General features: G+C 49.8%; 1 protein-coding gene across 5 annotated transcripts; it reads left to right on the plus strand.

Annotated features, from left to right (window-relative positions):
• Positions 1-701: 701 nt before the first annotated feature.
• On the plus strand, positions 702-27,671 carry RUFY3 (RUN and FYVE domain containing 3). Of its 5 annotated transcripts, XM_079306370.1 has the most exons (19): positions 901-1,026; positions 5,667-5,854; positions 14,413-14,586; positions 15,154-15,271; positions 15,948-16,049; positions 16,144-16,267; positions 16,476-16,537; positions 16,632-16,697; positions 16,800-16,869; positions 17,791-17,883; positions 18,271-18,351; positions 18,730-18,897; positions 19,605-19,702; positions 22,201-22,320; positions 23,328-23,430; positions 24,094-24,170; positions 25,236-25,263; positions 25,522-25,596; positions 25,892-27,671. In XM_079306370.1, the coding sequence occupies exons 2-19, from the start codon at positions 5,677-5,679 to the stop codon at positions 26,033-26,035; spliced, it is 1,881 nt and encodes a 626-aa protein (XP_079162496.1). In that variant the 5' UTR covers positions 901-1,026; positions 5,667-5,676; the 3' UTR covers positions 26,036-27,671. The 5 variants fall into 5 exon arrangements, 4 of the variants coding, with proteins under 4 accessions (XP_079162495.1, XP_079162497.1, XP_079162496.1 ...); XM_079306369.1 differs by lacking the exon at positions 5,667-5,854 and having other exon boundaries at positions 702-1,026; XR_013774339.1 differs by lacking the exons at positions 5,667-5,854; positions 25,236-25,263; positions 25,522-25,596; positions 25,892-27,671 and having other exon boundaries at positions 702-1,026; positions 22,181-22,320; positions 24,094-24,129.

The raw sequence follows: 27,671 nt of genomic DNA on the forward strand, positions 1-27,671 counted from the left end.
CACGGAAATACATCTGCTGCTGCCTTAGATTTTCTCAAGGTTTTCCTAGCTGTGTGGGTTTTCCTAGCTGTGTTCCATAATATTCCATCACACACAATCTGGGCATTGTTTTACTCTTTTTAGCATGTAGAAATTCAAACATTCAGCTGTGAGATTTCTAAAGTGAACTAAAGCATCTGTTCAATTAGTTGCAACATGTTGCATGTCTTGGGGCAGCGCTAAAAAATCAGTCTCCAAAAATCAGTAGCCTTTACAGCTTTGCTTTTGAAATTTTAATATGAGATTTAAAAAAGAAAGCAGCAACGTGTTTCAGCTTAACCCAAGTGACGGAAGGCAGGGTGTTCTTTAAAAACGGGCAGATTTATGTGTTTCCTGCCTGCTGACACCACCACAGTGCACATTAATTGCCTTGTCTTCTTGAAGGGTCTCCCAAGTGTGATTCACAGTGGTACGCTGTACTCGGCAGTTTCAATACAAAGGAATATACTTGGACTTTGTCCCCTTTTGTCCCAGATGTCCAAACGCTGCCGTCCACGCGCTGGCCCGGCGGGTGAAGCCGGGGGGAGGCAGGAGATGGTGGCCCGGCTCGGCTGCACGGTAAGGGCGGCGCAGCCCGGGGCGCTCGCTGCCGGCCGTGCCCCGTGCCGGGGGAGCCGCTCCGGGGGCGGGGGCAGCCCGGGCGGGGCGGGGCGGCCGCTGGGGCGGCGATGGCGGAGGCGGAGCGGGCAGCGCTGCCGCCGCCGCCGCCGGAAAGTTCCCGGGACGGGGCCGGGGCCGGAGCGGAGCTGCCCCCCGGCATGGAGCGGCGGCCCGAGCCCGGGGAGGCGGCGGCAGCGGCGGCGGCGGCGGCGGAGGAGGAGGAGGAGGAGGAGGCGCGCCCTGCCTCGCCGCCGTTCTTCCTCCTCTACCCCGGCCATGGAGGCGGCGCCGCGGCCGCGCCGCCCGGGCTGTGGAGACCCCCGGCGCCCCGCGGCGGGGCCGCGCTGCCCGTGCTGGTGCTGAGCTACCCGGGGCCGGACGGAGCCCGTGAGTACGGCGGGGCCGCTCGGGGCAGGGGCTGCGGGCACGGGGGAGCTCCCGGCGGAGGGAGGGCGCGGTGTGTGTGAGCCGTGCTGGCCCGGCAGCTCAGCTGAGCCAGCCCCGCACGGAGCCCTGTGGGGATCCCCTACCGCCCGTGGAAATGCAGCGGGCTGTCCTGGGCGCGGGGTGCCCTCCGGGGGCTGGGGAACCCCCTCGGGCTTCCTCCTGCTCTTGGTGCCCAGAGCAAATCCGAGGCCAGGGCGCTGCACGCTGGAGACCCGGGGAGGCTGAAGTGCAGCGCTGTGGGGGGCGTGTTGGGTGGCGAACAGCGTTCTCCTTTGTCAGATTCTTTATGATGGTCCTGTGTATTTGGGGAAGCTGGAGTACTCTGAAGTACTTGGGTGTGTTGTAAAATCAAGTAAGAAGTACACGCATGGGTGCGTATAGAAGAGATCTCTTTTCCTTCCGTCCTAAAAATAACCAGCAGCTTCATCCTCTGGGCTGGTGCCAGAGTGTGCGTGACTGAGCTTCTGGCCTTTGCTTTGTCACCTCCTGTCCCAGGTGAGCATGCACTCACTCAGGAGCTGATTTGTTTGGAGCAGGTGTCTGTTTTTTCTCCTTTGAGAGCTGATGCACTTGAAGGCATTACTCAGCACAGCTAGAACCACTGAGGTAAGAAGTCCATGTCTGTAATGCCAAGAGGAGGTGAAATGCCCTGACTTTGCTCTAAGCTCTATGGACTGTCTGTGACTGCCTCATGTCCAAAGTCCTTCCCTGTTAAGTTGTTGTTTGAAATGACAGGCCCCTGTCAAAACCTTCAGTTTCACTGCTAATTTTCCCTAATCAGGAGATCTTTACTCATAGTAAACCCTGTGATGTGTGTGCAAGGGGTTGAGCTACTTCTGCTAGAAAAGAAGACTTACAGAAGAATATTTTATCTTAGCTGTTCAAACTTTGTGAGAAGCTGTTCTGTGGATGTGGGCAAACTGAAGCATTGACATGAGCACATTTGTGCACAAGGGCTGAGTGGAGAAGCTCAGTGTTTGAGCAGTGCTTTATCCCATGTCAGCCTTATTCTGCAGTGGTTGTTCATGGAAGCTTTGTGAACAGCCTTTACAAGATGCTTATAAAAGTTCCCTTGTTTTTGTGAGCCGTGGAGGTGGAGCTGCCTGTGCAGTATCGTGTGTCACAGCCCTCTCAGGGACTGGCTGCTGCTGTGATAGCAGTGTCTGGAGGGAACAGGAACCAGCATCTATTTGCATGGTGTCTTGGACTCTGTGTCTTCGGTCAGTACATCACTTTTCCCCACCCATCTCTTTTCTCTTGTGGTTTTTTCCAGTTCTCACATTTCTGAGAGCATCTTTGATTTGTTCCCACAGAGCAGCAGGAGCAGTTCTGCTGTAAAGTCTTAGGTGTTACAGGGAGGCAGTGGCCACTACACCAAGAAGTCAGTGTTTCACAATATTTTTGAGGGTTATTTCAAGTCTTTTTTTCTTGTTACTATACGATTCAGTCTTTCAACTATTCTGTTGTGTTCTCCCCTGATTCCAAACACCAGGTGGAGGCCAGAGCTGCTTAGGGAAGGAGACTGCAAAAGCTCTTCATGGCAGCAGCACCTGCTTACCTGTTACAGGTGGTTCCAGACAGAAGGAACAAGATGATGTACTTGAACATGGTGACCTGAAGAAAAACTTTAAAACACAGTGAAAGCAGCTTGATTAGGTTGTCCTGAGAAAACCCAAAATACTTGACCAAACCCAAAACCTTTCCTTGCTCTCACTGAAAGCCTGCCCAATACCATGGTACTTGAAGTAGACTTTTCCTTCCCTTTCCTTCAATTATGAGAGTTACTTCAATCTTTAATATCTTGGTGGTTTACAGTAGGTAAAGAAAAATTTGTCACTTCTTAATGAAGAAATTGTTACTGATTTTTGGGTTGTTCATCTTCCTTTTGCCTGTTCCTGTTTGAGCTTGCAGGGCTGAGAGTAGCTGTTGTTTGAGGTAATGTGCATATCTGTGCTGTTAGCATGGAAACACGGGTTGCTCACAGGCTCTGAAAATAAAAGTACACCCAGAGATGCTCCCTGGAGTCCTAAGGGTGATTTGGAAATTTGTTTGGGTTTCTTTGCATAGATGATTCCAATTCATTCAGCTTGGAACCTCAAAGTACTTTGCAGAACAACTGAGCTCCCAAATACTGGTGGCTGATGGAATGCTTGGTGTTAAGGTGGTTAGTCTTAAAATTCCAGTGCAGTCAGTGTGTGATTCTTTAATCTTAAAAATGTTTTGGCAGAGCCCTGCTATGTTTTGCAATCCAGCCAAAGCCTCTAAGGGTTTGTGCCAAAGTGTAGCTCACAGGAGGGTTTGTAGGACCAGTCAAAGCTGCCTGACTGGTTTGAGATGGAGAAAGTGGTTCATCCAGCACAACCTCCTCTGCATGTATCTGTGATTTGGGATTTCCCATGTCCATCATTGTCCTGGAGCCCTGATGGAGCCTTGTTGGGTGCCCTTGAGTGGCCTGGTAGCTGTATGAAAGGTTTCATGAAGAAAACACAAATATTTGATGGCTTTCTTTGGTTTCTTCATGAGATGCTTTGTTGCTTTTATCACTTTGGGGCACAGGATGGGGATAGGGGAAGGTTTGTCTTGTGTGTTTCAGGTGGTGATTAAAAGGCCACAAGTCGGTAAGTTGAACAGTTTCTGTTTGGGTTTTTTTTGTTTTTTTTTTTTTTTTTGGTTTTGGAAATAAGTCAAACTTAACATTTTCCAAGTACTTTAAATATCCCTGTGGAATACTTGCAGCAGGATCATTGCATAAAGGAGCCTGAAAATAGGACTCTGCTGGAAGGGATTTACTGGCTTCTGTTATTTCGAGTTATATACAAAGTTATATACGAGTTAAGATGCTGTCAGCACGATTTATAAGCTGTGTTCTCTTGGGGAGAAGAAACAATAGTAATTCTTGTTTTTTGTGAAATAATTGCCCATTGCGCCGCTGTCAGAACAGGCTGCCTGGTGCTTGGTTGGGTTTGGCCTAATGGGGAAAGAGTTGCTGAGTCAAAATGTGCTGCACTAAGCAGGAAGTTTTCACTGAAAGCAACTGCTTCCTCCTGGCAGCCAGAAATAGCAGCTCTTAATCCTTTTTGCCAGTTTTATGAGACTTTTATGTGATGGGTGCCATTTTTTTTCTGAAAGCTGTATGCATTGGCATGCTGAATTCTGTATCCAGCAGTCTGTTTTGGCATTTTCCATCCCTAGGAAACAGATGTACATCCTTTTGAGTATTGAGAGAACAAAAAGCAGGGAGAGTAATGAAGGTCCTGTGCATTGGGCAGGTGTTCTTATCAATGTATTGTTCTGGAGACAGCCTGCTCCCAGGCTGTCCATCCATTTCAGGTGGATGTTGCACACCTGCTCTCCTCGAATGGATTGGAGCCGCACAGAAATGAGGTGGGATAAGATCATTTATGGTGCCTGACAGCCTTGTTGAAGCGGGTGGTGAGACTGTAGCGACCTTGGGAATGACAAACCTGTCTGGTGGCTTGGGACCTCTCGTTCCCCAGCGCCAGGAGCTGGCGTGGGCTGGGGACACGGGCGAGGTTCAGCCAGCCAGGAGGGGACAGCGAATGCAGTGTGTTATTATAAACTACTGTTATTATATTATTGTTGAGAGCTTGAAAGCCTGTTTCCCCTCCTGCTGAGAGACAGTATTTCTGTGACAGCCTCACCCAAGCAGCACCATTTTCAAGGGAGATTTTTACAGAATGGGATCGGGTCACAACGTTTGTGATGTTCTCCTTTATTGTCTTTCCATGTGCTCATGCCCTGTTGGAAGAGCTTCATCCTTAGAACCAGATCATTTTTTCCCTTTCTGTTACCCTGAGACAATAAATCCACCCTGTCATTTTTTGTACACATCGTAGCTCGTAGGTGTCCCTGAGAAGGTGGCAGGGCGAATAAACCCGAAGCGCGGCTCGCACGCTGCCGCGCAGACAAAGGTGCGGATCGAGTCTCTGTGGCGGCACGCAGGGGCTGCGGGCGGAATACAAATGCGGCAGCGTGGGGCTGCGGCCGCTGCCGTGAGGCGCTGCCGGGCCGGCCAGCCCCGCAGCGCGGCGGGCATTGCGCGTCACGGGGCCGCCCGCGGGCCCCGTCAGCCATTTTGGTCGCCACCCCGCTGCTGCGCGCAGCCAATCGCGCGGACCCGCCGCCCGGCTGCGCACGGACGGGCCCTGCGCTGCCAGCGCGCCGCCGGGACGCGGCTCGCCGCTCCTCCTTTGTGTTTGCTGCGCGCATCGCCGCACGGACGCCTTCTTTCTGCTTCTGCCGCCTTGATGCTTTTCTTTTTGTAAATATTTTTTGGCTTGTTTTTCCCTGCCGCCTCTGGAGCGGGAGGCAGGTTTTCTGTGGATGCTGAGGATCGGCAGCCTCTAGCACAGCTGGAGACGACGGCAGCCGGTGCAAAGGAGGGAGGCTGAGCTAAGCGGGAAGGAGCGGCGTTTTTACCTTGCTTGATCTATGCAAAGGCCAGAGCAGCCTCTGTGATCCTGAGCGATCTGTCCTTTAATCGCCAGGTATTTCTGCTTTTCTTCTTCAGAAAGCTTTTGGTTTTAGTCCTTATTTTGCCCCCGTTGTTGTTGTACCAGCTGAGTCATCATGTCTGCTCTGACGCCTCAAAGCGACATGCCAACCCCCACCACAGACAAGATCACTCAGGCTGCCATGGAGACCATCTATCTTTGCAAATTCCGCGTGTCCATGGATGGAGAGTGGCTGTGCTTGCGCGAGCTGGATGACATCTCGCTGACACCCGACCCCGAGCCGACCCACGAAGGTACGGTGCGGCCGAGCCCCGGAGCCCCGGGCCGGCCTTGTCCCGCCGTTATCCCGCCGTTATCCCGGCCTTGTCCCGCCGCTGTCCCGCTCCAGTTGGGCGGGGGCGTCCCCAGGAACACCCGCTCGTGTCCTGCCTTGGACACCCGACAGCCGCGGGCTCAGCAGAAACCCATCGCTGCTGCAGGTGGCCCTCGCAATTTGTAACGCAGCCCTTCAGGGCGGGTTTGTGATGAATTATCTGTTTAGCTGTGTGGGGTTTGTGTGTCTCAGGAGGGAAGAGGACGGTGCTGTGTGCTCAGGGAGAACACTGATCACGGTTTTGCCCACAACCCGGGGCCGATGGCTCTGTTGGTGGCTGCCCGCCGGTACCGGGGGAGCAGCGGCAGCAGCGCAGCCTGTGCAGGGCCCTGGGGAGTTTTTGGAAAGCCCCAGCGATTCCGCAGCCATGCCCACGGTCAGGTGACGATGCCATCACAGTGCCCCAGCTTGCTTCTGATGAGCCTGCTGCTGTTTTGATGGCTTGGAGCCTCAAACGTGGAGATAGAGCACATCTCGCTTTGCCCCGGGAAAAGGATTTGTCATCTGGATGGCTTGATCAGCATTTTAATACCAGGGGGAGCATCGAATGCTCTGAGAGTACTAAAGCATGAGGGGGCATCTGCACAGTGCTGTGCCAATAAACAAGTGGGGAGGAAGGAGAGCTGATGGGTTTCTGCAGGTGCTGAGTTCTGGGTGCCCTTGCTGGATGCACCTTTGGTTTTGGAGCAAGGAGGCCTCAGTTTCTTCCCTTTTCCAGTAACTCCTGAAGTTCCACTCCACCAAGCAGTCTCGCTTGACCCGTTTGATGCTGCCTGGTTAAGTCAGCAGTGTCTTACATTGTCTTGCTGAATGAGGCAAGTCAAATTGTGCTGGGGATTTGAGCTTTAAAATAAATTTCCGAGGGATAATTTAATTTCCATTTGACAGCTGTTTTCAGTGACAGTAGCCCTTGGGTTTGGATTTGGCTTGCCAAGTACTTAGTCACGCAGTGGGATACCAGACAGAGGTTTCAAAAGGAGGAATTTAATATTCTCTCTGAAGCATATCCCAGGGGTTCAGGGAGGTGAGTACAGGGTGAGCAGGAATTCAGTTCTCTTCATTTCCTGTGTTCTTGTGTGTGACACTGAGACCTTCCTTGGTCTTACTCCAGTGTTTTTTGAGGTGTAATTACACCTGTAATTCTCTGGTGAATACCAGACGGGGGTTAGAAAACAGCCTGGAGGCTGCTCGTGGGCTGTTGGGGGCTGTGTTTGGATCCAAGTGGTGTTTGGAACAGGGAAGGTCAGGAAGAGCGTTGACAATAGGAAAGCTGACACAGCTGTATGCCAGTGTTGGGTCTGCTGCTCCTGCATCAGCACTGCTGCTGTGTCTGCAGGCTCTGCACAGGTCAGGGGGACAGCAGCATGGGCTCCTGTCCCTGCCAGAGTCTCCATAAAAACAACAACAACAGATGTGCAAAGGTAGGCATTGTGAGAAGGAAAAACAAAGCTGCACAATTGTGCCAAATTTCTTCAAATTTAAAGCAAGCAGCAGACACTGAGGTGCTTGCAACTGTGTGTGTTCCATATAACCTGTAGCATGGCTGCTCAGTTTAACAATAAAAGCAATTAATACGCTTCTTCATTGGTTGAAACAATTCTATGTGCACATGGAAATAAGCAGATTCTGCTGTTTACTATAAATCTGCTTGGATTAGAAAAAGAACTCATTTTTTTAAACAGGCAGTGATTCTTAGTAAGACTCTGCAGGCCCCTCAAAATGTGAGATTGGTGGTTGTTAACCTTGTTTACTTGCAGTGCGTGTGAAGGTTTAATTTTGAAGAACTGTATGGGTGGCATTAAACAGTGGCCTCAGCTTTAGGGAGAAGTTACATAAAGTGGCCTTTTTGTAGGCTGTTTTACTGGGTGTGTAATTTCTATCTTGAATTATCATGAGGAGCTTGCAATAGAGCTGTGGAAATTTTTGTCCTCATGGGACCACCTTGTATTCCTTCTGGACACTATTAGGTGTGCTACCTTGAGAGAACTTTCAAGAATTACAGTATTCCTCTTTTTATTAATCCTCCTCCATTTGCACTAAGAGGAGCAATTGGAAAAGGACCTTTCAGGTGTGGACAAAAACCTGCAGGAGATGACTCTGTAGTTGGAAAAAACCTCTTAAAACATATCTGGTGATAGACACCCCTAAACAGATTGAAGTTTGAAGGAGCTGGAGACCAGATTTAATAGAAGAAATGTGAAGTCAGTAAATGCAAGTTAAATGAATTACAGCGTGTCATAAATCTTGGGAATAGCAGTTAGGTCATGTAATCCAGACTTCAATTTCAGAAATTAGTCTTAAGAGTTGTTTTCTTTGCTCTTTTGATCTGTGTCAGTCTAAATGGAGTCAGAGCTGGAGAGCTCAGGGCAGGTTTATATCCCTCAGAGATGAGGAGTCAGAAGTGCTGCAGGGAAGACACTTGGGTGCCAATTGAACTGGGAAGTGAAGGATGGGGAAAAAACCCAAGGGTTTGGATTTTTATTTTCTTGGTGTAAACTACCAAGGACTAAAATAGGATGAGAAATTTCCCATTGCAGTCGATCATGTGTTTCCCTCTGAAAATAGGCTGGTTGTGCAGAAACATTCCATATAGCTGCACACAGTTGCAACATAGAGAAATTGGGTAATTATTTGGTGGCAATCACATGGAGATGGGAGTAAGACTGAGGGGGCATTGAACTGTGACTTCATGTGATATACACTGCCTATTTATCCCATAGGTATAATGGAGAGTGGGCTGGGAATTTCCAAGCTGTCTGTACTTCTTTATTTCCTTTACTTCCTTTGTGTGTATTGCAGATCTTTGCCTGCTCTTTTTGTTCTGTATGCAAGGCTCTCCTGTATATGTATAGAAATGGAATTTTTATGCAGTGGGTTTTAAAATAGATGGTTATTAAAGCCACTTTGTCCTGAGTGGATGGTTCCTGGCGTTCCAGGCTGCAGACTGCCTGGTGGCTTCCCTTCTTTTTGGCTTGCAGGGTCTTTGAAGATGATGCTGTAACCCTTTGCTGATCCCTTTTCTTTGTCAACAATTCATGATCCATCATGTTGGCAAACCTAACCTGAAAGAATTAGTTCTGTACCTTCCATAACATGAACAGCATCGACCCAGCTTTCTACCTTGGCCTCTCTATTTGCTATTGAATGTATTCTTAAGGTAACGAGTGTCAGAATGTAATATAAGTGTAGTAATGGCACCAGAGGTTCCCCTTTGATAATACAGGAACATTTCCAGATTTGGGCCAAGCCTTTCCCAGCAGCCCCAGCAGCTGGCCTGACCTGGCAGCATCACTCAGGACTTGCTATATCAAGCTCAGTTTTCACTTCCCAAAACTGACGCCTTGGGGTTTTTTAGGTTATTTTACTGATGGCTCAGCTTCTCCTTACGAGATTGTTTCAAATGTCTGTACTTAAAAATAATGTAAAAAGTCCTGACCTACTTAAAAAAGGTTACCTGCTCGTGACCTTTTGTTCCTGATGGAACAAGCTCTTCCCTGTGGGGGTGGAGAGCCCTGGCACAGGGTGCCCAGAGGAGCTGTGGCTGCCCCATCCCAGATGCTGTGTGTGAGGTGATGCTCATGGGTTCAGAAAAGCTTCAACTCTATTTTAGCCTGATAACTGAGTGTTGAGCAGCAGTGTGAAATGATTTTGGTGCTGTTCCATTCCCCCAGGGTTTACTTGTACAAGGTTTCTTTGGGTTGGGAATATATCCCTGCTCCCTCAGTGAGATGCTGCTGCTGTGTCAGCAAAGGGAGTGACTGCAAATCCCTCTGTTGTCCAGATAACAGATGGGATTTTTGTGATTGATACATTAGAGTCGTGTTCTCCAGGGCCTTCCTGAGGAACTGGCTGGAGTGTTCATTCCAATGGGATATTCAGTTCCATAATACTAATCTTCCCGGGGATCTGGTTGGAATGAGTTAATCGTGTTATGGAGACTTAAAAAGCCTTGGACATCCTGTTTTCTTAACTGGGTACATACTGAATTAAATACTTTCCATCATAATCAAAAGTACTGAAGTTTTCACACCCCATAAGGACCATGGAAACTGTCGAGTTTCAGGTCTTTGTGATCCTTCTGTGGGAACAGGTTTCCAGGCAAGTGGGAAAATGTCCAAGGTAAAAGAAGAAATGAACTCTATGCAAAGTGCAGCTGGATACATGGCGACTGATGAAAATAGGAAAGTGCTAATTAAGAGTGTGCTTTTGCCTCTAAATCTATGCAAATGCCATAGTACCAGTCATGCTAGGAGGAAAGTAGGATTATGGCTTGTAGGGATAGAAGAGAAGAAACTGTGACTCCTCTGGATATTTCTCAGGGAGCTTTATGTGGGTTACTAGCTAAGGGTTAAAAACAAGAAGAAACGAAGCCTGTCGGTTCTCTGTGTCCCCGTTAGCCGGGTTAGCTGGGTCTGTGTGGGGCAGGGGGTGGCGCTGGCCGCTGTGGGAGCAGCAGCAGCAGCAGGAGGAGGAGGAGGAGGAGGAGGAGGAGGAGGAGGGCCCGCAGCGCTGGACTTTGCTCGGGTGGCTCGGGCAGGGCGCTCGGAGCTCTGCCCGCGGCGGGGAGCGCCGGCTCCGACACGGCCCGGCCCGGCTCTGCTCAACCCGCTCTGCTTGTGCTGCCGCTCCGCCCCAGGACACCTCCCTGGCCCCGCCGAGGAGAGCGCTGAGTCCCCGGGGGATCAGCGGCAGCTCTGCAGCATCTGCCCTTTGGGGTGAGGGTCAGAACAACCTGCAGCTCTGCCGAACCTTTAAACTGCCCCCAGTGCCTCTTTGCCTGCTTACCACCTGTGCTCTGTGGCTGTTTCCCTGACAGTAGTTCGTCTTGGGGCTGCTATGAGGAAATGGAAGCAAAAGCTGACATTGCATAAATATCTCAAGTTCAGCGCTCTTATCTTACAAATGAAGTAATGCTTTTGTTGCTTTTAAGATGTGCTTTACAAAAATGTTGCTTGTGTTAATGCAGAAACAAAGCTTCTGCAGCTTTCCTGAAGCCTGCCCTGGTCTGACTGTGAGAGAAAAATGCTTTGCTGTATTGCTTTGTGCGGACTAATGAACCTTTTTGACTTGCAGATGTCTTGCCACTATGAATGAAGTCTTGTATGATGCAAATCTCCCTTTCAGTTATGCTTTTCTTACACCTTGATTTTGAATCTTTCCTTTAGATCACGGCTTGCATGACGTTTTTCTTTCTTTTCCTTTCCTTTTGCTGTGTGCAAAGACTCTTGGGAGGATTTGACAGATGTGGTGGAGCGATTGCGCGATGATTCCGAAGGTGCGTTCCACACCCACATCTCACAGCTCTTGTTTGTGCTAATCCTTGGCTTCTGCTCTGTTATTTTGAGCATGAGTGCAAAATGCAGTTAGTTTTCCTTCCCAGTGCCAGTGGCTGTGGCTTTCTTGCATTTTCTTGGTGTTGCTTAAATGTTTGTGCTTTTTTTGTTTTTTTTGTTTTTTTTTTTAACTGGTTTGACATGAAGTGGAGGTAGAAGTAGTGAATTAACAAGGGTTATTTGCCTTCTCCTAAGTGCTTTCAGAGGCAGTAGTTTCCTGAGCCTGGCAGAAGCACAGCTTAAAAGGTTGCAGCAATGCATGGAAGCTGAATTCTAAAAAATATTTCAGAAATCACTCTGAAGCTTCAGATTTTCTGCAGTATTTCTGTCTAGATTCCTCAGATTTTCTGCCAGTATTTGCCAAGGCTTGGCAAAAATTATTCCAAAACTTGCATTGCAAATTGTTTTTAGAACTTGCAAAGTACTAAATGAAAAACTATAGCACTTCTTTCTTGATTTTTAAGCAACTGTGCAAATGTGCAATAGTTGAATCCCCAGCATAGCAAGCAGTCAGGCACTGTGACAGGTACTTTGGTGATGAAATGCTGCTTGGGGTTCAGGTGTGTGCAGCAGGAAGGGCTGATGCTGTCTGCACTGAGCACACTGGTCCTTGCTGCTCATCTCCCATCTTCAGCTGCTGTGCTGCTTCTGTGCCCCTGCTGCTGCCCAGAGAGGGCATTTTCCACCACAGGCTTTAGGGAACAACAGGGTTGAGACTTTTTTTTTCCCATAAAATATTGCCTGAGTTGTTTGCATTTATTTTGTCAGGTGAGAGGTGGTTCTCTGCCACATGGAAGCAGCTATGCTAAATTTCAGGTTTAAGTTGGTGTTCTTGATGTGGGATGGAGACCTTGATGAAATGCTAATGAATTGGCATTGCTTTCAGTGGGTTTGTTCACTTCTCCTGTGGCTCATCATTCCCTGCCTGTGATACAAGTTCTAGCTTCATTTTAGTTGCTTCTTCCTTGTTTTAGGGTAAGTATGATAAAATTTGCCAGCAAATGAGAAGTACCAAGACCAGTCACAGCTTAACCCTTTGAGATCTTTATTGCATTGACTCTTTCTTGAATTTCAGGTTCCTGGGTACAGATTGTATCTTTTAAACAAATTACAAGGTTCTTGAATGCTTTTGGAAATGTCTTCATGGAAGCAGCTGGATAGAAAACATGTCTGTTCTGTAGAAGCTGCAATATTTAAATAGCAAAATGTCCTGAGAGTTTGGTTCTTTCATTTGAAAGCCAGACCCTGAGAAAAGGTTTTGCAGGCAGAGGCAGAAGGCAGTTGGAGAAGGTGCTGGCTCAGATGGAGCAGGTGCACACCAGGATCAGCCTGGGCCCAGCTTAAAGCCTGACAGCTTTGCTGTGTAAAACTCAGCCTTGCCTGCCCACCCTGCCTTCTTTAAAGGTGTGTGTGGTGCAGTATATAGGGCAAGAGTATCAATTATTTAGCATTTAATTTTTGGAATACACCTTAGGGATTTTATCCAGGTTCACCCTGTATCAGCTAACTGGTTTGCAAGATGAGAATCTTGGATGAATTGCTTGTGCAGAGCAGTTACTCACAGCAGACTAAGGAAGCAGAAACCTTGGTTTAGTGTGATATGGTGAACATATTTTTCTGTTGAAATTAGCCAATAACCACTGCCAAAGGAGCATGTTCTTTGCTGCTCCTCCTGTACAGTTCCTTTAATTCTGCATTTAGGGCTTTGGAGAGTCTGTGAATGCCTTGCTACCCATCATATCAGTGGCCTTGGCCAGTGAGCAAATGTGAGGAGAGAGGATGAGGAGGAGTCTGTGTTCTGGCAGTGCTGTGCCTGACCTTTTCCTGAGCTGCATTCCCAGTGCTGGTGGTTACTGTTAGCTACTCCAGGTCATAAAATCCAGAGCAGCTCAGGGTAGCTCCAGATCAGCCAGACCCATCACCTGCAGGCAGCAGTAGTCCTGAAAGGCAATTAAACACCTCACCAAGTTGAGTCTTTCTGCAGTCCAGTGCTGCTCTGAGCACTGCACTCCCAAATAAGTGCTTGGAATTTCTCTAAACTATGGAAATAATTTTAGAGAAGACTTTTGGTAGTGCTTCACTCTGAGGAAGGGGAATGAAAGAAACTCTGTCCTGAGCTGCTTTTGGAGGGACTGAACAAATGAGCTGTGGTATCAGGTTTGGATGCTGGTGCTGCCCCAGCTCTCCCCTCTCCCTGTGCTGGGTTTTTCCCAGCCCACAGTGGTGTGCACTGGGCTGTGGGTGTATTAGCTGTGCTCCTGGCTCTCTTTCTGGCTGCTGGGTGCTGACAGGTGCTCTTGCTTAGATCTGTAGTCTGAGGTGTCCTCAGGTCAGGTCTCTGCTGCCAGGAGTAGTTGATTCACTCGTGGAGGCAGCAGCTTGGTTCAAGGGTCCCTGGCTGCTGGCAGCAGCCCTGGAGAAATGGGCCTTACAGGGATGAACCTGCCTGCACCTGAGAGCTGGAGCTCAAAACTTGGGTGTGAGCAGCAGGTCTAAAGGCCTGGCTGTTGATAATATGGGAGAGGAAGAATATAATCCTGGGAGATCTGTGAATTTGGGGGTTTAGTATGGCCTGTCAGGAGCCCTGAATATCAGCTCCTCACTGGTGAAAACCAGTGCCAGTGTTGAAACCAAGAGAGGGAAGTGGGAGTCGGTTCCATGTTACATCTAAGCTTAAAATATAGTCTTGAGGAAGAGAGATGAAGGTTGGACTAGAGACACGTTGCTGGATTAAGTGTGAGGGGGTCCAGGGTGATGTTGAGATGGAAGAACAAAGCACAGGGGGAGGATTCTTACTGGTTTGTAGCTGGGGATGTGGCTGGAACAAGGGATGGCCCTGATGGTCAGAGACACGTGGTGAAGGTGCAAAGCACAGGGTCACCACCAGGCTCCAAATGTCCTGCTTGAAAACAGGGAGCTTCTGTAGTTATTTGCAATATTCAGGCTCCCTCAGTAGGACACATAGTCTGTTCCCTGCTGTTGTGGCTTTTGGCTAGTTGCTGTTGGTTCTCCCCCACAAAAGGCCTGCGAGTGGCTCCTGTGAGAGCCCCAGAAATGCCTTCAGGGCTGAGAAGACAAAGAGGCAGGCGGGGTGCTTGCTGTGATGCAGGCAGTGTTTGTGCTCAGCAGTGCTCCTTGGTTGCAGACCCGAATTACCTGATGGCCAACGAGCGCATGAACCTGATGAACATGGCCAAGCTGAGCATCAAGGGGCTGATCGAGTCTGCGCTGAACCTGGGCCGCACGCTGGACTCGGACTACGCGCCCCTGCAGCAGTTCTTCGTGGTCATGGAGCACTGCCTCAAGCACGGCCTCAAAGGTAGCTGGGCAGGGGCACAGGGGGCACAGGGCTCAGCAGGCTCCCTCTGGCAGCCAAGGGGAGGCACACACCCGCAGAGGGGGCTCAGGTGTGCCAGGTGCTGGCTGTGTTTGAACAGCACCTCGGTGGGCCCGGGTGTAACTCACTCATCAACTGGCATCCCCTTGCTGGAAGAGCAGCTGCAGCCCTGGAGCTCCTTTCTCAGTAGCTCTGTCTAAGCAGAGGGTTTGGGCTGTGTGCAGCTCATGGCTTGAAGCTGCTTTTAAAGCAGAGCCTGTGTTTGAGTGTGAAATCCTGAGGCACAGCTCACATGGCCAAGTACAGACTGTCCTTCAGGTGCTGCCCTTGTGTGGTAGTAGCTGGAGGTGGGAAGCAGAGGGGCATGGGAGTGGGTGGTCTTCAGGGCCCTTCCCATCCAAACCATCCTCAGATTCCAGCATACCAAGTGCCTGCCCAGCAGCAGCCCCAGAGGAACCATTCTGGCAGGATTTGGCTAATTTGTTCACTTACTTGAGAACGTGTTATATCAGCACGGATCTAATTTTAAAATTTCTTTTTGTTTTTTAGCCAAAAAGACTTTTCTTGGGCAAAATAAGTCATTTTGGGGACCTCTAGAACTAGTAGAAAAACTTGTTCCTGAGGCTGCAGAGATTACAGCAAGTGTAAAGGATCTCCCAGGGCTGAAGTAAGTACACTCCTTTATTGCATTTAGTGCATCATATGGGTTTTGTTGTGAGAAAGATCCTGGAGAAGAGAAGGAAGGGCAAACAGAACCTTCAGGAATACATCTGTCACCTTCTGCAGATAAAAATGGATAGTTGCTCTCTTTATCTTCATCAAGGATCTGCAGCAGCAGAGCACAGGATTTATTCTTGCTCTGTTAGGAGTGTGGCAGCTTATGGGCAGCAGGGCATTTACTGCTGCCTCAGGCATGGGAGCCTTTATTGAGCGTTTATTAAGTCAGACTCAAGAGGAAGGGAATTAACAGGAAGCTTATATCAGTTTAAATAGTTCTGAGGCTGATATGGGTAATTCTTCTTTTAAATGACTTCAGGTAAGGTGTATGTGAGAGGTGTGAGAGGACAGCTTAGGCACCAAGCTGGGGAAGGTAGTAGTTTGTGTTAAAGAGGGGAGGGCTAAAGCCAGGGAAATCTTTTTAGTGTGGCAGCAAAAACATGAGTTAAGGGACAAGCAGTGATGGCTTACTGAGTCTGGACCTATCTGTGCTTGCACACCCTGTCTCTGCACCACTGCCTGCTCTGTCTTGGAAATGCAGAAACTTGAGGGGGTTGGGGTTATTGGAGCTGGTGGTGACTGTGCCTTGCAGGGTGTCTGCAGGTGTTGGTTTCTGGCCCTTGCAGGACACCTGTGGGCAGAGGAAGAGCTTGGCTGCGCCTGGCTCTGATGCAGAAGAAACTTTCAGAGTACATGAAAGCCCTGATTAACAGAAAGGATCTTCTCAGGTGAGTGCTGCACTCATCAGTTAGGTGCCCCTGCTGTGCTGTAAGGTTCTGCTCACCTTTGCACATCACCCTCTGTGTCTCCTGCATCCTGCAGTGAGTTCTACGAGCCCAACGCGCTGATGATGGAGGAGGAGGGTGCCATCATTGCTGGCCTCCTGGTGGGACTGAATGTCATTGATGCCAACTTCTGCATGAAGGGAGAGGACCTGGACTCCCAGGTATGGGGAGGGCTCACCTAATGGGCTTGCTCTGCTCATTTCAGCTGGAAAATCTGTTAATTTTGAGTAGCTTACTGATGCAATGAACCCTTGGTGGAGTACAGCAGGTGCTGTAGATGTTAGATGTTCTAACTCTAGGCTTCCACACCTGGCAGCACTGGGTTAGAAACCAAGTGTGTAATGCAAAATGCAATTTTTTCCTCTCCAGGTCGGAGTTATCGATTTCTCCATGTATTTGAAGGATGGGAACAGCACAAAAGGCAGTGAAGGGTAGGTGCACACACAGTTGTCTTGCTGCTTCCCTCTTGGGAATGTGTTCCCAATGCATTCAGGTGTTCCAGACTGCCCTGTTCCTTTTTTCCAGAGATGGTCAGATAACTGCTATCTTGGACCAGAAGAACTATGTAGAAGAACTCAATAGGCATCTAAGGTGAAACATGTTCTCTTGGCTCTTTATTATCTCATTGAGCAAAAGACAAAACAGGATTTTAAAAAGTGAAGGAATTACTGTAGGGTTTTTTCTCTTCAACAGTGCTACAGTAAACAACCTGCAGGCCAAGGTGGATGCCTTGGAGAAATCCAACACAAAGCTGACTGAGGAGGTAAGTGCCATGGAAAACCCTTGGCCTTTGGGAGTTAGGGATTAACCAGGGAGGGAGGGGTTCCTTTCAGATGTCTGGTGTACAGAATTGAGGTGTCCAGTCATAGGACTGGAATAGCTGACCTGCCAAGGAATTTTCACTGACTGTTGCTACTGAGCACACTTTGGAAAATCAGCTGTATGTTTATGTGAATTTGCAAAAATTAAAGGAAAAAATGTCATTATAAGGGAGATGTCCAGCCTGAGCATAAGAAACAGCAGGTACATGAGGCATAGGTGCTGTCTGTGTTTTACCATGGGTTTGCAGCTCATTACATAAATGCCATAAAATGTTTTGGGGTCAGTTCCCTGGCAGATGGGTGGCAGGAGATCTCAGCTGATGGAACGAGCAGCTTTTGGAGTGTGACCTGCCCAGTGGTGTGGTACCAGGAGAGGAATTGCAGTGTGGCTGCAGTGTCTGTGGGGTTTGGTGATAAGGTTGAAGGGGGCCTGCAGTGTGTGCAGAGTGAGGCTGTGCTGACAGCACTCACCTGCCAGGCAGGGGCTGGGTGATGAGCTGTGTCACACGTCACAGCTGTGTGTGTGTCAGGCTGGCTCTGCCAGGGACTGGCACTTGCACTCAGGAGTTGTGTTTGGGTTTGTCACAGGATAGCAGGGCTGATCCCTTGGAATGCCTCTGAGCTGCTCCTGTGCATGAGTTTCTGAAGTTCCTCTTGCCTTTGGCCACACACTTACAATTAATCTGTTGGTCTTCAGTGCAGCCATCCCTGGGAATTCCTCTGAGCCAGGTGTCCTGTCCCTAAGGGCTCTGTGTGCTGCATGTGCTCCATTTCCAGCCACATCCTCCTCATCTGGTGGGCTCAAGAGAGAAAGAACCAGTGAAGTATGTTTTTGGTGCATTACTGCTGTGTTTTGTTGCCAGCTTGCAGTTGCCAACAACAGGATCATTACACTGCAGGAGGAGATGGAGAGGGTTAAGGAAGAGAGCTCCTACATCCTGGAGTCCAGCCGTAAGGTTGGTGTGTTTGTGTGTGTGTGGGGATTGCTGAGCCCTGGGCAGGCCCAGCCTGAGAGCCTGGTCTGGAACAGACTTGATTTCCCTTTGTCTCACACCAGCCCCACGGTGGATTAGAGGAACAGGTGGGCCCTGTGCAGAGGGAACAGATGGGCCCTGGCCACAGGGAATCCTGCCTGGCTTTAGGGATGGAGCAGGGAGCTCCCACAGCTTACAGCTCACTGGGCAAGGTGTCAGGGGACAGGAGGGAGGGGGCAGGAAAACCAGGAGTCGTGCTGCTTTGTCCTGAATTGTTGCAGAATCCCAAGTGTTGGGGAAAAGCCAGTAGTGAGGCCAAGTGAGGACTGGCAGTAGAAGTCACCCAGTGAACTGTGTCTGTGCCCTCAGGCCACCAAGGACAGAAGTGCTGACGGGCAGGCACTGACTGAGGCACGGAAGCAGCTCAAGGAGGAGACTCAGCTGCGCCTGGTGAGCACTGGGGGGCTCAGGGTTCACCCCACAGGGCTGCAGAGGGACACTGCCATGCTGAGCTCTTCTGGGTACACACACGGGCAGAGAAATGCCTGACCTCAAGGGATTAAGGAAATAAAACCTGCTGTGGGAAATAAAATCTTTCCTTAGACCCCTCCATGCTTGGGGAATCCCCTGCCCCTCTGTGCTGTGCTGCACACCCAGCTCTGAGACTGGGCTAAACCTGGGGAGTTACCTCCTTCAGGCTTGTGACTTCCTTGTGACTGAGGCTGTGGCAGTGCACTGGGGTAGGGACTGCGTGGGCAGGAGGGAAGGGTGGGACCCCTGGGCCATGAGGGCAGCTCCTGGCAGTGCTGAGGGCTCCCTGTGTCCCAGGATGTGGAGAAGGAGCTGGAGGCACAGATTGGGATGCGGCAGGAGATGGAGCTGGCCATGAAGATGCTGGAGAAGGATGTCTGTGAAAAGCAGGATGCACTGGTGGCACTCAGACAGCAGCTGGACGATCTCAGGGCTCTCAAGCATGAACTGTCCTTCAAGCTGCAGGTAGGGAGCTAAGGAAATGCAGGGAATTCCAGATGGAGGTGAGAGCTGCTGTGCATGTATTCCTCCTGCCTGTGGGAAAGGTGCTGGGTGTGGAAGGGTCACAGCTGTGCAGCACTCTCCTGTCCTGCTGTGAAAACACTGGAACGTGGTGGAGGGTAAAGGCAAATGCAGTTTCTTCTGGACACAGATCCATCGTGGTCCAGAAATCTGTGTGTGAAAGCATCCTGTGTGGTTTTGTGATGTGGAAAGAACCATGGGAGATTGTGTTCCAGCACAGTCTGGTGTGGAGGGTCCCTGGTGTAACTCCTGTGTGGTGACACAAGCAGACTCTCCAAACAGCAACACAATGCTCAGAATAGATCCTAAAGCAGCTTGACAACAAGGAAGAGCTGCTTTTGCTCTCCTTGAGTCAGTGGCTTTGTTCAAAGCAGCTCAGTTATATTAAGATACTGAATTTTAGCAGGCACTGCATCATGCATTTTCCACATCCAGGAAGATTCATGGATGGTGGCATTGCCCTGTTGTGGGGTCCAGATGGAGCCTGCAGCTCTATGGCGAGACATTGGTCCTTGCAATACTGACCTGGCATTTGCTATTCCAGCACTTTTTCCTGCCTTCTGCCCTGTTGTTTCATGTGCCAGATGATTGATGGGGTTTATCTGGAGTTCACTGTTCCTTACACAGCCCCCCACTGCTCCTTTTCCCAGAGTTCAGACATGGGAGCAAAACAGAAGAGTGAACTGAACAGCCGCTTGGAAGAAAAGACAAATCAGATGGCTGCCACCATCAAACAGCTGGAACAAAGGTAAGACAGGAAACTGAACCATGGTCCACTGCTGTGTCCTTTAGTGTCCCATGGATCCACAATGGGCCAGGGCAGGGTCCCAGGGCTCTGCTAGACCAGAGCTGCCTGAGGGGAGCAGCACCTCTGGTTAATGCTTAATTGGTTAATGAGAGCATTGCACTCCACTGGGTGCTCTCATTTTAGGGTTTCTGTTGGGAAGGGTTCTTGGTAAACTGGGTGGTTTTCTTTGTAACAAGTTGGTGTTTGAAAATGTTTCAGGATACCTGCTCAGCTAATTCACATGTTCTTTTTCTCTTGCTGTTCTTATTTTTTCTGTTTTCTCATCATCCTCATTCTGATTTACTTACACAGTGAAAAGGATTTGGTGAAACAGGCAAAAACCTTAAATAGCGCAGCAAACAAACTGATCCAAAAGCATCATTAGACATTTTTATGTCTGGCCACCTCACAGCTCTGACATCAGAACTCATTTATGAGGGGAGAACTTGAGAATTGCTAAAAGCAACTGTTCAAATGTTAATTTTCACCTAGAGTTGGTTTGGAATTTGGGGAGTTTTTCCAAGCAGTGAGTTTTCCTGCCGAGGTTTAGTCGGGTGTAGCGGTCCCAGCCCTGCCATTTAACCATGTCCAAGTAGCAGCGAGCAGCGGGCGAGCGCCAGCGGGGCGGTGCTGTGCCCGGCTCGGACACTCTGCTCCTTCCCCTCCTGCCCCGTGTGAAGTAGACGAGCTGTGCATCCCTGGAAGTTGTTGACAGTAGTTGTGTGCGTAGCCCCAGCCGTTCCCTGCTCTCCTGGCGCGTGGCTCCAGCCCCAGCCGAGCGGGCGCGGCGCCGGCCGGCCCTCAACACCGGCCCTGCTCACCAGCCTGGATTCTGCCTTAGGGACTGGGGAGGGTGGGGGCTTGTCCTTATTCCTTTCAACTTCATGTGTCCAGAATTAGTAGCTGTAGGTGTCTTAGAGTAACACGGTAGAGTGGTAAGTTCAGTGGAAACCTCTTTCTCTTTGCATTGCTTCTACCTCCGCCAGGAATCCCTCCAGACGTAGCCTGTGGTCCTTCCTGACACAAGGAAGTGGAGGAGAGGTGTTTCAGGAGGTCTCTCCCCTTCCCAGAAAGGGAAGTTACCACTTTTCTAAAAATCCATCTGATCTTTGTTTAAAGGAAACAAAACCACGTTAAAAACAGGAGAAGGAACCCGGTGTGCAGCAGTGGGGAGTGGAGATGGAAATTTGGTCCTTGCCCTTTTCTTGTCCGAGTAGTTGGTGGCTGAAAAGAGTTGCCTTTTACACTTTCTGCATTTTCTTCTGAGTTTGCCTTGCTCAAAACAAATGGAATTTGCTAAGGGAACAAGAGCTGAAGCTTGGAAATGCCTCTCAATAGAAATATAATTGCCAGTTTAGCACCCCGTCTAAAATCTGAAGTAACTGTAGCTTGAACTGTTATAAACTAACATTCTTTGATCACTGAAGCTCCTGTGCTGGCCTCTCACAGGCTTTAGGTTTGTAAGTGCTCCTTGAGAGCTGCTTCTTTTGGAAGGTTGGGTTTGGGGAGTTTGTGTCACATAAGGGGCTTTTTGCTCTGGTGAGATGCCTGTAGTAATTGTTTGGTGCCAGCTCTCCCTTTGACCTGTGGTTTGGTGCTCCTTGGGGCAGTGGGTGGCAAATGTGACAAACAGAGGAGGGAACACCTGGGTGTGTTTCAAAACCCACGGGGCTCAGCCTGGTCCTGCAGATGTGAGCGTGGGCCACTGTGGGGCTTGTTCCCTGGGCTCCCAGCACAGCCCTGCTGGGAGCCTCCCTGCCAGCCCCAGCATGCTTCAGCCTATCAACTCACCCCTCAGTAACCTGCTACTAGAAACTCATCCTAACTCCCTGGAGAACAGAGTCCTGAGGGAAAGGTGGAAGCTTTGACTGAGGTGTGTGAACAGCTGGTTGGGGCAGGAACCCTCCTGCCCCTTGGCACAGTTCTGCTGTAGGAGCAGGGGCTTGGATGGTGAGGCTTGTGCTGAAATCAGACAGGTGTGAGGATCTGGCTGCTTCTGGTGTCAGGCCCCAAGTGGGAATGTGGTGGGGCTTGAGCCCAAGTGTCCACCCACGGAGAGACCAGGAATACGCACTAATTCTCGATAGAGTAGCTACAACCTATGTTGCAAGTTCCAATTACCTGTGCAAAGCTGAAATGTAACATTAAACCCCAATTGGACTTAAAATTCTGTGTACTTGAGGTTTGCTTCGAATCTGGATAAAAGTGATGTTTTCTGTTTCTCATCTAATGGCTGTAAACTGTAGTGATAGAATAAAAACTATTGAAAATGAGAGCTTCTGCCTGGTTCACCTACATTTTGCTTTGCTTTGAACTATTTTCCTCCTTTCCATTGTTTTTACCATTCTCTTTTTTTGGCTTGACCTTTTCACTGGGTTTTTTATTTGTTGGTTAAACTCAGTCTTCCTCCCCACCATGGCTTTTGTTTTTTATCACAAGTTCATGTGGCTCAAATCCAGATTGCGGCAGGCAGAGAAGGAGCGGCAGCTGGCGCAGCAGGACAACCGGCTCTTCAAGCAGGAGTTTGGGGACAAAATCAACAGCCTGCAGCTGCAAGTGGAAGAGCTCTCCAGGCAGCGGTGAAGGGACCCTTTCCCACCCTCTTTCCTGGGCTCTGGTTGCTGCTCTGGGGAGAGCAGGGGGGTGATGGCAGAGGGAGCGAGGTGGAATGCAGGGAGGGAAACCTTGGTGGCAGCATCACCTGGACACTGGCTGATCAGAGTAGCTGTGGATGCCCTGGCAGTGTTCAAGGACAGGGCTTGGAGCAGTCTGATCCAGTGGAATGTGTCCCTGCACGTGGCACAGGGTGTAAGAGGACAGTCTGTAAGGTCCTTTCCATTCTGTGATAATTGGCAATCAAAGCTCACATTAACAATTGCTGCTCCTGGGCAGGGATTGAGCAGCCAAGTCTCTGTGTGGAGCAAACACTGAAGAGGCAGAAGCAAGGACAATGGTTTTAGCTGTCCTGCATGACACACAGTACTGTGATGTGGATCTTTTCCCCATTGAAACTGCTCTTAGTTTTGCTGGAAGCCAAACAGAGACCTTGTCAGAAGCAATCACATTTCCCCTGCAGCCTCATCACTTGAGCAGTATCAGGGACACAGACAGATCTCTTTCCTTAAAATAGAAGAGTGTCTCCTGCAGCCTTGTCCCATCTGTGGCTTGTTGCAAGGTCACTGGGATGGATTCTGTGGGAGCATTGCTGGATGCAAGGAGGGTTTTGTCCCTTCTTCCCCTCCTGACCCAGCTTTTTGTTTCCTGCTTCAAAAAGCTGCTGTGACAACCAGAAAAAGGCTTTGGTCAGTAATTGCTGCAAGGTCCTGGGTGTGCAGGGGTGAGCTTGGAAGGACAAACAGGTCTGGTTGCAGTTGGGCACTAAATTGTGCCAGAATTAGATGAAGAACTTGTAGATTTTTCATCCTGACACATTGTGGCTAAACACACTGCAAGACAGCTTTGGGTTCCAGGAGGCAATTTTAGCTGTTGAGTTAGGGGTGTGAAGAAAGGGTCAAGCAGTTCATCAGTTTGCAATGCCAAGTGTCCCCAAACCATCCTTTATTCACAATTCCACCTGGCATTCCAGGAGCCACCTAGAACTGGAGCTAAGGCGGGAAAGAGACAGATGGTCTCACAGTCACCAGCGCAGCCAAGAAAGCAAAAAAGGCCCAAAGAATTGGCTCAGACAGGTAATGTGACTTGGGTTTGGGCTCGGGTTTGAGGTACAGTTGCCCTTGGCTTGTGTGCTTTTACTGAGCTTTCTCAGGCAGTAAATGGTTGCTGTTCACTGCCACAACCAGAGGAGCTTTGGGAGGATTTTTATACGCTCAGAACAGGCAGTTTGACTTGTAATGAGAACTGTGCAGTGACAGAGGTGGCTTCTGCAGTTCTTTGTTTCTCCCTGGTCTGCTTGAATGGTGCAGTTTTGTCTTTTGTGACCAGTATTGCACAATTTCAGTGAAGTGCTTTAGGCCTCATGGCTCAGCTGGGGAGAAGGGGAGGATTCTTGTCTTTGCTGGCTGGGAAAGTTTGGTCAGGTTTTCCAAAACCTCTCCTGCCCATCCTTGTTCTCAGCCTCTGCTCTGCAGATAAGAACTGGTGACCTTGGTGTTCCTGGTAGCAGCAGGTCGTGGGACCCCTGCCCACCTCAGAGGGGGACAGTTCCCTCTGTTCACAGCAGAGGGAAAGCCCTGAGAGCTGCTCCCAGGGGAGACTGGGACACAGACACCCCTGTGCCAAGGAGGGGCAGGGCAGTACCCAGAACAGCAGTGCCAGTGCTCCCTTGCAGTGTGGCAGCACTGGAACTGGAGCTTTCCTCTGGTGACTGATGGGTGAGTGTTTCCTTTTGGCAGGATGGGAAGCTCAAAACGCAGGAAGAAAACACTAAAGGGAAGGAGCCACTGAGAGAGAACAGTGTCCTGCCACACAGGTAGGGCAGGAAACACATCTCAGCTCTGCCTCTCCTTTCCCAAATCCTGCTTTCCCTTCTCCCATTTCTGTGCCAACAGGGAGTTTGGAATAATCCAAGTTCCCTTCTTAAGAAAGATTTCCAACCTCAGGCCCTTCGTTGAGTTCTCTGTTGCTTTTCCATAGCTCTGAGGAAAGGAGGAGGTTCTGTTGTTTGCAATCAGTGCTTTCAAATGGGAAAAGCTCTATGTCTCTCCCATTTACCTCTGATTTTTTTTTTCTATCTAAATCTGCTGTTTACTAGTTTGTCTGACCCAAGAATCCTTGTTAAGTCAAATGCAAGACCTTTGGAACTCGTCCAAAGTATCTTTGGCGAGGTGAAGGAGAAGGGTGTTTGAAACTCCTAAAGAAAAGCTGTTGGGAAAAGAACTTCAAGTGAGATTTTAAGATGGCTGTGTAAGGTTGTGGTTCAGGTCACTTCTTTCCAAGCTGAATTATTACAGAGGAGGATTCTTGTTGCAGGATTTCAGTATTTGGTTTTAGGAGTTAAAAGGTGTTTCCAAAGCCCCTGGGCACAGCTCAGTGCTCTGACTCTCAGGGCTCTGCTGCAGTGTCTCGAGTGCCAATGGAGAGCCACTCTGCTTTGAGTTAATCAGGAAAATGTCCTCCTAAAAATAGCATAAAGCACTTCAAATCTGCTTTGCCAGGTACTAAAAACCTTCCAGGGTTGAGATTTTTTTTAGCCCTATTTCAGCTGGAGTGTTTAAGCCAGTGAGGCTCAGGTTGATGGTTTACAGGCCTTGTGGTGCTTCATTGCTGTGTTTCACAGTGGGGGTAGGGATCAACAGTTTCAAACTGTTTTGCTCTAGCACCTCAACAGTCTTTTCTGTGTTCATGCTCCCTCTCCTCTCCTGAAGGCTTTTTTTGCAATTGTTTCTTATTCTCTTGCCATTGAACTGGGAGTGCTACTCAGATCTGGGGAGTGTTTTGAAAACAGGATGAGAGAATTCCCTGGTAGCACAGATGTTTTATTTAAAGGCTCTGGTGATGGAAAGCCTGCTCCAAGTGTGCTCTTGTTCCCTTGTAGGTCACCCAGCAGCACACAGGAAGAGCAGGTGGGTGATTCTCTTTCTTGGTTGTTTTGCTCTTTTCCTGTCCATCAGCTGCACCAAAATCTGCTCCTTCTCTTCATGCACCTGGCAAAGCACAGCCAGACCCCCAGAGTGCCACTGGGACGCCTTGTGCTGTCTTGTCCACTGGGAATTTCTGCTGCTGTCAGCTTGTTGCCAGTGAGAGCCCTGTTGAGCTCCCCCTTGTTGCTGAGCTCTGCCACAGGAGCCATGGCAAGCAGGATGTCCTGGTTTTGGCTTTAGGAGCAGCTGCCGGTGCCGGGGCACGCCGAGGTGTGCCAGCTGTGCCGGGAGGAGGCCAGCCGGAGCCAGAGAAAGGTAAGTCCTGCCTTGAACTGCCATCTCCCACACCTGGTGACTGTGGGTTCCCTCTGCTTTCTCTAGTGGACTCTGGTTCCTGCCTTGTACTAGGAATTGAGCCCTTGCAGGCCCCTCTGTCTGTAGCAGAACTTGGTTAAATGCTGGTGGGGTGATGGTGCCCTGCTCAGTGGTTTGGTTCTCCTCTCCCTCAGCAGCTTCTTCCCTTCCTTAGCTCAGTGTTTGTTTTTCCCCGAGTTGATCTGCCAAGACCTGCACCTCTCCTTGACTTCTCTGTGCTTTCCCTGCATTGCAGAACAGCTGCAAGAACTGTGGGGGCACGTTCTGTGAAGCCTGCTCGGTGCACGAGCTGCCCCTCCCGTCCAGCATCAACCCCGAGCGCGTCTGCAACCCGTGCCACCAGCAGCTCATGCAGCAGTACTCCAGCAGCCCCTTGTAGGAACAGGCACGGGCTCACCAGCAGAGGCTGCAGCTGCTTCTGCAGCTCTTCAGGGGCATGCCAAGACACTTGCCCGTGTGCTTTGGTCGAGTGGGAAGCAGCTTCTTGGTGTTTAGAATCTCCTGTTACTAAAACAGCAGTCTGAGCCCTTCCCTGTACCCAGTCAGCCTGTGCTGTGGAGAATTGTGTTGGGAATGTCACATGGAGCAGCCCAAGGTGTGCCTGAGCAGTCTCAGGGCTCTGGGAGCCCCTGCCCAAACCAGAGCTGTTGTCTGCATGTGCAGGTCAGGAGTGTTCTCACCCTCATGTGTGTGGTGTGGGCATGTGTTGCTGCTGCTGAGCAAAGGCTCCCCACAACCCAACTGGAGAGCTGGTGTTCCTCACATCTGGCTGCACTTGAAATCCCAGTTCCCCTTTGCCCTGGATAGGCTGGCTCATGCTGGGTGCTCTGGGCCATCAGTGAGCACATCCTCCCTGCATTTCCTTGGCTCAGGGCTCTGACCAGGGGCTTGGTCTGCACAGGGACACCCCAAACCAAGCTGTGAATGTTCTCTTCCCCCTCTGTGCTTCAGGGGCTGGGCCCAGTCCCCATCAGACAGAGATTCAGGGCTGCTGGGATCCACCTCTCCACCTTGTGCACATGGAAATACTGTTACAGTAAACCTGGCATTTCACTTTTTGTTGGATCAAAACTAAATGGGAACACTTCTCACCTGTTAGAAATTTTAATTGCACATTCAGTTCAGAGAGGTTTCATGGTTCTGCCACATTATTCTTTGTTAACTGTTCCCTCAAGGAATTTTGTTAGTCCAAAAAGAGGGGTGGTGGCTTTCTCGTGTCACAGGAGTGTTTACTCCTTTTCCTACTGGCACCTCCTGCAGTCTCTGAGACCACAGGATGTCCTGTAGTTCATGGAAAAGGGATGCACTAGTGTGACAGATGCACTGGGGTTTGTATGTTGTTAGGGGGTAGTGGTGAATTCCTTGGAGGGGATTTTCTTGTCCTTGGACTGGCTGGAACCACATGAAAAAGCCTCTTGGAGCTGAGGTACTGCCATGGTTGGTACTGCTTTGTACCAGGAATCATCTCTCCTAGATCCTTCTGGGACTTGGCGTGTTCAGCCACCCCAAGTTGTACAATTCTCTGCTCTTCTGCCCCCCAGGGCAGCTTCATGACCCTTTTCCTCACTGGTATTCCCAAAAGTGCAGCAGGAGTTGTAAACAGTGTTGAAACACCAAAAGCCTGGGATTCGACCCTGAAGGGGTGAGACACTGGAGGTGGATGGAGAAAAGCCTGAATTTAGTGTCAGTAGTTTTGGGTATGTACTGTACACAGCCAACAGTCTGACCCCTGTGACTCAGCCCCTGAGGAGAAGATAAGACCCAGGCAGTGCAGAGGGAGCTGAAACTGCAAATGGAGCAGGGAGGTGGCTGAGCCCCTCCAGAGCTCAGCACTGGTGGCTGCCATGGGCCTGGCCTTTGGGAAGATGGGAATGGGACTGTGCTGGCTGCCTGCTCCCTCTGTGCTCAGGTACTCTGTGTGATGCCAGGGAGGGCTCACACACGGACCTTGGGAATGGGGGGCAGGTTTTCTGATGTTAATTTTGTTCTACACAATAAAAAAACCTGATCATCCA

The sequence above is a fragment of the Erithacus rubecula genome, assembly GCF_903797595.1.
Source record: "Erithacus rubecula genome assembly, chromosome: 5".
Classification (NCBI taxonomy): Eukaryota; Metazoa; Chordata; class Aves; order Passeriformes; family Muscicapidae; genus Erithacus; species Erithacus rubecula.

Coding starts and splice junctions, on each gene's coding strand:
- RUFY3 (XM_079306369.1), top strand. CDS start 708: ATGGCGGAGGCGGAGCGGGCAGCGCTGCCGCCGCCGCCGCCGGAAAGT. Junction 22,321..23,327: donor GAAGAGCTCTCCAGGCAGCG/GTGAAGGGACCC, acceptor CTGGCATTCCAG/GAGCCACCTAGAACTGGAGC. Junction 25,597..25,891: donor CCAGCCGGAGCCAGAGAAAG/GTAAGTCCTGCC, acceptor CCTGCATTGCAG/AACAGCTGCAAGAACTGTGG.